Source organism: Cherax quadricarinatus, chromosome 48 (assembly GCF_038502225.1).
Source record: "Cherax quadricarinatus isolate ZL_2023a chromosome 48, ASM3850222v1, whole genome shotgun sequence".
NCBI lineage: Eukaryota > Metazoa > Arthropoda > Malacostraca > Decapoda > Parastacidae > Cherax > Cherax quadricarinatus.
Window position 1 is genome coordinate 600,962 of NC_091339.1, and position 9,814 is coordinate 610,775.

The following is a 9,814-nucleotide window of genomic DNA, read 5'->3' on the forward strand; positions in this document are numbered from 1 at the left end:
AATTATCATATTCCCGGAAAGAATGAAATTATTTTATGAGCTCAATTCTTTCCCCAAGCTCCTCCGTGATCTCCGTGATTCCCCAAGCTCCTCCGTGATCTCCGTGATTCCCCAAGCTCCTCCGTGATCTCCGAGCAATGTATCGGTATTTCTTCATTTACCAAGAGCAAGTCAAGCAGGTTATTCCCCTTTAGATGATTCTATCACAAACTGTTAAAAAAAGTAGTCCTGGAATACTTGTAAGATTCCCCTGCCAGGGTTCTCCAGTCAATTTAGTCGACATTAAAATTTTCAGTTTAAACCGAATTTTCCTGTCTAGAGGCCACTGCAGTTTTGCTAATAATGAATATGTATTAAATAAACTGTAATATCTTCGTATAGCTGTGTTTAGTTCGTTGGGAAACAGAAAGTATTATCAGGACATACGAACATAAGAAAGAACGGTTCACTGGCTCATGCTAGGCAGGTCCAAGTCACCTAGTCATAGTGCGCACAGGTCTTGTCAGATGATGACTCGCTTAGTGGCTTTCCGGTACTGGGATATAAGTGCTTTGGTAATCACTAACGTACCAGTGGCATATACCCGTGGTTATATACCACTAGCTTACAGAAGCTTTTCCACCCCAGTAGCGCACTCATTTCACACGTTGATTGTCCCTGGTTCGATCCCCGGTGCGGGTGGAAACACTGGGTGTTTCCTTACACGTGCTGTCCCTGTTCACCTAGTAGCAAGTAGGTACCTGGGTGTTAGCCGATTGGTGTGGTTCGCATCCTGGGGGACAAGAGTAGCCTAAGTTGCCCGAAATGCTCTGCATAACCAAGGGTTTTCTATATGTCACTGATGTCAGCTACATGTGTATAAGTTACATCATGTATTTGTAGAAATAAAGACTATTATTATTATTATTATTATTATTATTATTATTATTATTATTATTATTATTATTATTATTATTATTATTATTATGAAAATGCAAGATGCAACTCTAAATATATAAACAAAGAGAATGAGTGGCTTTGCTTAAGAGTCATTCATCGGGGAAATTTTTAAAGCAAACCAAAACATTTGCTTCAGTGACGCTACTGGATGTCGTATCCTGGGGAGAATGTCAAGTGCGCAACATGACTCTCGTACTGGTAGTGTTAAAAATAAGTATTGGGTGAAAGGTATCAAACGTAATACGTGTCTATCTAATAACAAAAGAAAAAAAAAGAGTACAAGTGTTTTTGGCATCGTATACAAACACTGATATGAGGGCATGTATCTCTCAAATTATTTCGTCCACATAGATCAGGAACAGTGTGGGTACGCGGTCTGACCCTTGTGGGAATGCTTCGATTTTCAAAATGCCAACACTACCTGTTGTTTGTCAGGTACGCGACTATCCACTGGAGTAACCTACATTCTTCAATATGTTTTCCTCCAGTTTGCAAGCTAGGAAGCAGCTAGATTTTTGTTCTTGAAGTTTAATAAATTATTCACACTGCCACACAAAGTAGAGCAAGAAGCATATATCGTTCGTCCTGTGGAAAGCACAGGGCTGAGAGGTCGGACTGGTGGTGTGTTGGTGGTGGTGCGTGTTGGCAATCATCAGTGGGCGGTGCCTCACTTGCCGGCTGGCTGGCCGGGTTCGTTTGTTCCCAGGAGGATCCAGGATCATACTTCTGACGCAAAATACACTTCAGTTGGTTCATCTACGTTACTGCTGTTTTTTCTACTTCTGTAGCTCAGACTACAACATCTACTGACACCCATTGCAGCCTGGATAATATGAATTAAAGAAAAAATAGCTATTATTCCTTATTGGCTTTCGAGTCTTTTTGTGTATTGAGATGATTATCATATTTTAGTGAAAGCACCATACCTGTAATGATCACGCAGCACCTAGGAAATGGGATATCAGGTCTGACCCGAGTAAGGAGAGGGGGTAGCTCCATGACTTCGAATCAGGATACATTCATTATCAAAGGACTGCCTTGTAGGGTGTAGCGATACGACGGTTTTCGTATACAATGAAGCTGTGTCATACAATAAAACTCGGAGTATTTTTTTTCAGATGGAGAGATAAACACTTAATGAGGAAGTTACTGTATCGAGCCACTCGTTGCTAGCACCGCTCTCACGTATGCATTCAAACTGCGTTGCTGGATTCATTTATTCGCTGTTACACTTTGTAGTTGTAAGCTAAGTGTATGTTAAGTCATAGGCCTTGCCTAGTACTGGCCGGTAAGCCTAAGACCTCAGTACTCTACTTATTCTCACGGTCTTACCACCACTTTCTGTCTATACCTGTTGTGTGTAAATTATTATTATTATAATCAAAAAGAAGCGCTAAGCCACAAGGGCTATGCAGCTGTTGTGTGTAAAGGGCAACAAAAAAAAGGTTGTTAATTCATTATAGGTCACCTGTAGGTTATCTGCAGTCGCTTCTGGAGGTCATCGTCATCTCCGGCCTGATCGATCAGGCTATTATTATGATATACAAGCAAAAGCGTTTGTCCTGATTATTTTAAACTATAAAAAAATCTGTCGATTATTACATTTTATACAACAAAGGAACTTAAGACCAATTCTGGATATGTCTTACATGCATATAGGACTTCAGAAGTGGGAAAAAGACAGTCCACTACTTAAATCAAACGTAGGACAGCTAACTGATAATGACGAAAGTTTATTTTTTTCAATTTTCACAATTATTTCTTGAGTGTATACATATAAAACAAATTATAAAAAAAAGATGGAGAGCTAGATGAAAACAGAATTCACAGCGGCACATTCACTCGCTTCATGCTTCTTGTGTAACACGTAGTAAATATTATGAGTAACCAAGTTGCTGGATCCTGACCACAGTCACTACTGCTGTTCTTACCACTCTTGTTACTGGTACCAGCGATCTTAACCTGTTACTAGTGCCATTACTGTTACTGGTACTACTACTTGCTGATGCTTCTGGTGCTACTGTTACTGGTGCTACTACTGCTACCGGTGCTGCTACTATCACTGGTGCTACAACTACTATTTCTACTGTGATCCCTGCCACTACCATTCAGTCATGGTAGTGGCAGGGGAAATATAGCTAGATATAATCCCTGCTACGTAACTTACATAGTTTATCCATACATTTCAGTCGCACTTAAATACGTTAAATAAAAGAGAATTTACTAGTGTCATAATATTTGGAAGTATCCATAATACATATATACATTTTTAGACATTGTATCATAGATTACGCATGTAGTGTCCAGTGTCCGTTTCCAGGTCATGATTTAAGATGAGCGTAATTAACAACTAATAAAGAATACAAGAGAAGTAAATGAGTTGTATTATTTATAGACGAGTGTAAAGTGGTGTAGCTGATGAGTGTGTGTGTGTTAGTTACTGTGCGTGTGGGGGGGGGGGTGACCAAGCAACACAGTCAACACAGTATGTGGTATGTCAGAATTAATACGACGTATAGCAGCTATAATACAATATTTTAAGCCAACAATATAAAAATATCAGGTGTTAAAAAAAGAGATAACATCATAAGTTTAGTGCAAGGATATTGCAGTGTTTGTGTCTGGGTTATGTGCACAAAGCAGCAGGATATATGCAGCGAGGTGTCTAGCTCTCGGTATACATACAATGAGTTTACCTTCTATTTTTTTCGGATTAAAGTATTCTTGATTGGTGGTATGCAAGTGAAATACAGTCTGTATAGTAGTGTGTCATTGATGTCAGCAAGGCCTGTATACCTTGTACATATACTTGTAGAAATAGATATTATTATTATTATTATTATTATTATTATTATTATTATTATTATTATTATTCACTCGATATCCTTTACATCTGAGAAAGCAAAGAAACATCTCCTGATGTATATACACAAAGATTTAGTTTAATAACTATTTTAGGAATTAAAGTGTTGCGAATCTTCTAGTGTGCTAGTGGGCTGCAGCTTTAAAGGAAGTGCATTGACAGGCTTTAATCACACTCTAGTATGAACATCAGTTGTTGCAGGGTTCCTAGGTAAAAGTGAGCCCTGCAACACATTACCAAGAGTCCTGCAACGCATCACCATGAATGCTGCAACACATCACCATGAGTACTGCAACACATCACCATGAGTTCTGCAACACATCACCATGAGTTCTGCAACACATCACTCTGAATGCTGTCATAAATGCTGCAACACATCACCATGAGTACTGCAACGCATCACCATGAATGCTGCAACACATCACCATGAGTTCTGCAACACATCACCATAAATGCTGCAACACATCACCCTGAATGCTGTAACACATCACCATGAGTACTGCAACACATCACCATGAGTACTGCAACACATCACCATGAGTACTGCAACACATCACCATGAGTACTGCAACACATCACCATGAGTACTGCAACACATCACCATGAATGCTGCAACACATCGCCATGAGTTCTGCAACACATCACCATGAGTACTGCAACACATCACCCTGAATGCTGTAACACATCACCCTGAATGCTGTAACACATCACCATGAGTACTGCAACACAACACCATGAGTTCTGCAACACATCACCATGAGTTCTGCAACACATCACCATGAATGCTGCCACACAACACCATGAGTTCTGCAACACATCACCATGAGTTCTTCAACACATCACCATGAGTGCTGCAACACATCACCATGAGTACTGCAACACATCACCATGAGTACTGCAACACATCACCATGAGTACTGCAACACATCACCATGAGTTCTGCAACACATCACCATGAGTACTGCAACACATCACCATGAGTACTGCAACACATCACCCTGAATGCTGTAACACATCACCCTGAATGCTGTAACACATCACCATGAGTACTGCAACACAACACCATGAGTTCTGCAACACATCACCATGAGTTCTGCAACACATCACCATGAATGCTGCCACACAACACCATGAGTTCTGCAACACATCACCATGAGTTCTTCAACACATCACCATGAGTGCTGCAACACATCACCATGAGTACTGCAACACATCACCATGAGTACTGCAACACATCACCATGAGTACTGCAACACATCACCATGAGTTCTGCAACACATCACCATGAGTACTGCAACACATCACCATGAGTACTGCAACACATCACCATGAGTGCTGCCACACAACACCATGAGTACTGCAACACAACACCATGAGTTCTGCAACACATCACCATGAGTGCTGCCACACAACACCATGAGTACTGCAACACATCACCATGAGTTCTGCAACACATCACCATGAGTGTTGCCACACAACACCATGAGTACTGCAACACATCACCATGAGTTCTGCAACACATCACCATGAGTGCTGCCACACAACACCATGAGTACTGCAACACAACACCATGAGTTCTGCAACACATCACCATGAGTGCTGCAACACAACACCATGAGTTCTGCAACACATCACCATGAGTGGACAATCAATGTTGCGGTACTGATAGAAAGTTGTTGATGTGCTGGAGACGCCGCCTGCCCCACCCTCTGTCCGTCCTGGGAATAAAATCCCCAAGAGATTCATAATTTGGCCTTGCCTGCACTCCCTGGAGTTCCAAGGGCACGTGTACTGTGTCGTCACACTGCCTTTCACTTCATTACAAACAGGACAAGCATTGTCGGATGCTAAAATAAACCGATTGGCGTTATTATTGGAGTTTAATACGACTGTACTGCCTACGTGACGTGGGTCAGGAAGTTCACCCCAACTGGGGAATCTCTTCCCACCTCATCACACACACTTATCTTGGCATTTAGTGCACATCTGGACATTTTTTTGCTAATACAAAAGGACCTTGACAATTAGGATGCATATACCTTACTCTAAATTAATGAAAAAATGGGCTACATGTAAACAAACGAGTTTTGGACAGGAGAGCCATCGATCGTTTTTGGAAATCAACTGATACATTGTGACAAGCAGCGTTCACTTTATGGCGTGACCTGCAGATTATTTGCCGATTATCTCTGTTAGATGAATGTATCTGATGCAGGAAAACTTACGAAGAAGAGAGTAAAGAGAAGGCCTTACCCTGAAGAACATGTGGTGACAGGAAAAGACGAAGTGACAGAATAGAGCTGTGTAGAATCCTTGAAGCATCTCTGGCAACACTCACCAAATACGTGGGGTAAATGTGCCAGAAGTTATCAGAATCTTTCACATGTTTTGTCAGATAATCAGTTTACTTTATATAGATATTTTAGCTTTATAACCCAAGAAGTGAGTTGTTACCATACTTAAATTTACATGTTTCGAAAATATCCATAATGATTTGCTTTGTATAGTAACCAAAAGGTGGTTAAAATTACCTTACATGGCAGTGTTTACATACGTGTTGTGATCTATAATATGTGAAAACTTTCGGAGAATTGGCCATGCTTCCTGGCCCGGTATATAAGGGGGTGCGGCTGTGTTCGTTGCACAAAGTACGTCACAATCTGTCCCGTGTAAGATGTCTCAACGCTACGCACGCGCTCTTCTCTCTGGAGCATCAGCTCTTAGAAATGCCACAGCTTACCAGGTATGTACCTATATTATTTACGTAAAGTGCTAAACCCGTGTGGGCTGCTCGGCGCGTTGATTAAAGGCTTGATCATCATCCTGCTTAGAGACTTTTCTTTCATCCAGTCAGAGCTTATCTCTGGTCTTATGTACGCAAATTACATTTACGGTATATATGTATGTATATATAATATATATATATATATATATATATATATATATATATATATATATATATTATACACAAACGTGGTTTATGTATGTGCGTATATAAAGCAGCGTTTTGTGGACTTGTATTCTTAAAGTGCGTTGTTCCAGCAGTGTTGCCTAAAAAAAAAAGTTACCGAGACATAACGCAGTTTGTGTGGCTTCCTGAATATTATAGCTCGTGGGTAATATTTATATAGTGTACCAGCATCTTAAAACTTAAAATTGTCTAGTGCCTTAGACATCAGTTCATCTTTTGTTTGGGGATCGTTATTGACGGTTCCCTGGAAGAGGTTTATGCAAGACTTGTAAAGACTTCATTTTTTTTCAGCAGTTTTTCAGTTTATAAACTAAAGAATTTTTATTAATTAAAAAAATTGAAAGGTTAATTATGTAACCACAAAACTTTCATTGTTTGTATTATACATACTAACACGCATATAAATGTACGTGTGACATCTTCACACGTGCATGTTTATGTATATATAAATAAAATATTTTTAAATGGTACACACTTTTTTAAACATTTACAACTTAATCTTTCATATTTCTTTGTTTTCACAGGTGAAGCGGCAGACACACCTGTGTGCCCATAGTCGCAGTTTGACCCTGGCTGCCGCCGCCAGACACCAGCTGGCCAGGGCAGAGGCTCCTCATCCAGGTAACTTTACCTTTTATCACTACCTGTTAAGTACTAGCACTTTAAAACGCTTGAAATACATCTTAATACCTTGCAATTGGCTTCAAATTATGCTAATCTTGTATTAGCAACCATACATTCACACACCCTCTTTCTGATGTTAACAGGTAGTGGTGTGGTGGCTGCACTGACCGGCAGTGACGCACTGCAGGTCACTTTCTGTGACGGTCGCACCAGTGAGATCCCCTATGCCTGGCTACGAGACAATTGCCAGTGCCACAAATGTGCCTCCTGCAGGGGCCTCGCTACACATGTCAACGAGTTTCAGGTCGTCGCCCTCCCAGATATTATCCAGGTAAATAGTGTTTTTTTTTTTTTTTTTTTTAACTTAAATTTTTTTTTTCCTAAATCACTAATATTTTGATAATGGGTAAAAGACTGGTTTACGAAGTTACTTGTACTGACAACTTCCTCTTCTCTCCTTCAGAGCAATGTGTTTGGCGTGGTGGTAGACTGGAATGATGGACATATCAGCAAGTACCCAGGGAAGTGGCTGCACCAGGTGGCCCACACTTTCAGCACTCGCTGAGTGGTAAGTACTGTACCATTCTTACACTTGAGTCTTTGCGTTCGTTAGGCTCTTGGTGAATAAATAATTTGGATCTCAATTTCTTGCCATCAATGGTCCATGTGGAGTACCTGCTGCCAGTGTTTCCTTCCCTTATCTTCATTCCCCCCCCCCCTCTTTTTTATATATTTATATTATATGTATATATATATATATATATATATATATATATATATATATATATATATATATATAGCTTACGTACATTAACTTGGTCTGGCAATGTAACTTCTCTAAATTCTTTTTAGCTCGATAACTATTTTCATAGCTGTTTTTTTTTTTTTTTTTTTTTAATTCTCGGCTCTTAATTTTACCTACACTGTTTAATAAGCTCTTGAAATACGTTTTTCTGTCATAGTAAACATAAATGAGTATGTTAAAAGTAATTATGGCTTGTTTTTTTTACAGAATTAAATGGTCCAGCACTGGGGATCCTGTGGACATAGGTGCCGCCACCCACTGCTGATTGCTGCTCATTTGCCTTCTTACGCCGACTTCGAAGGTCATTGGAGGTCATCTGTGCTGAAGAGAGGATCATCTACCTGATGTAGACAGCTTGGAGGTCCTTCCCCATGGAGCTCCAGCAACCATTCTTTTGCACGCTTGTGGAGGAAACTTCACTTAAGTTTCTGTCTCTTATGATTGCCGTTTGAATTTCATCTGGAGAAAAGTTAAGTCTTACTCCTTGGATATAGGATTTTTAGTGGTACCAAACGTGTGCGTTTTTGTACTATTATCTTACGTTAAGAGAATTCACTGGAAGTGAAAGGTTCAGTACTAAATATCGCTTGGTGCCATGAGTAACACTGCATTTCATGCCAAGGTAAGACTCTGCGGCTGGGGTACCCCAGGGAGTGTCCTGGGACCCTTGCTTATTCCTCACGGCTTTTTAAGATCTTGTAGGCCGTGGCTGAGTTACCGGCAGCACAAGAGCACTGGTCTGGTTCCCGGTCTTTAAGTTGAAAGACCGGACCTTGTCAAATGTCCTGGACAGGCATTTGCTTTGTTACAATTTAAGTTATTTGTTTTGCAAATTATTTTTGTATATTCAATTTTTTTCATAAAAAAAAATATAACCTTACTGTTTGTCTTTTCTTTTGAGCCACGAATTTGGAACTTAATATATTATCCAGGATATTATATTAAACACTTAAGATCCCAAAAAAGTAATTAAGTGCTTTATTTTAAGTTTCGAGAATCCAATCTCGAGGAAAGTGTCTGCTCAAGGGAGGTTCCTTGTCGCCGATGAGGGGCTCTTGGTCTAGGGAATTGGATTGCTCCAGTTCCTTGAATTAAGCCTGAATATCTTTCATCCCCTTCCCCCACAGGCGCTGTATAATCCCTACGGGTCTAGCGCTTTCCCATGATTTAAATTCGAATAAAGAATGATGCCGGTTAGCGAACGTCAACCCTAGAGTGGTTCCTTGAGGCTTGTGAGGGACTCCTGATGTAGGGAATTTGAATGCCTTCTATGATCCCTGTGGGTTCCAAAAACATGACTAGCTTTACTTGCGTCATCAGTGCTACATAAGAAAGGAGGAGCACTGCAGCAGGCCTGTTGGCCCATACTAGGCGAGTCCTTTACAATCATTCCCACTAGTGCCCTTTCTCTTCCCTGCTCAATTGTTGGTGAGGGGCTCTTGATTTAGGGAATTGGATCTGTGCTCCAGTTCCCCGAATTAAGCCTGAATGCCTTCCACATCCCCCCCCCCAGGCGCTGTATAATCCTCCGGGTTTAGCGCTTCCCCCAGAACGTTGTGTAGCTTTAAAAATAGGTTGGATAAATACACGAGTGGATGTGGGTGGGTGTGAG

General features: G+C 40.5%; 1 protein-coding gene across 1 annotated transcript; it reads left to right on the forward strand.

Annotated features, from left to right (window-relative positions):
• Positions 1 to 6,389: 6,389 nt before the first annotated feature.
• On the forward strand, positions 6,390 to 9,082 carry LOC128696122 (gamma-butyrobetaine dioxygenase). The gene is made up of 5 exons (XM_053787212.1): positions 6,390 to 6,545; positions 7,298 to 7,394; positions 7,541 to 7,728; positions 7,861 to 7,965; positions 8,410 to 9,082. Exons 1-4 carry the CDS (start codon positions 6,477 to 6,479, stop codon positions 7,960 to 7,962), a joined length of 456 nt encoding a protein of 151 aa, XP_053643187.1. The 5' UTR covers positions 6,390 to 6,476; the 3' UTR covers positions 7,963 to 7,965; positions 8,410 to 9,082.
• The last annotated feature ends 732 nt before the right edge of the window (positions 9,083 to 9,814 follow it).

What these genes read in the sequence shown, in the direction of transcription:
- LOC128696122 (XM_053787212.1), top strand. Translation starts at nt 6,477, where the DNA reads ATGTCTCAACGCTACGCACGCGCTCTTCTCTCTGGAGCATCAGCTCTT. An exon ending in GAAATGCCACAGCTTACCAG is followed by an intron (nt 6,546 to 7,297) that starts GTATGTACCTAT and finishes TTGTTTTCACAG; the next exon opens with GTGAAGCGGCAGACACACCT. An exon ending in CCCTCCCAGATATTATCCAG is followed by an intron (nt 7,729 to 7,860) that starts GTAAATAGTGTT and finishes TCTCTCCTTCAG; the next exon opens with AGCAATGTGTTTGGCGTGGT.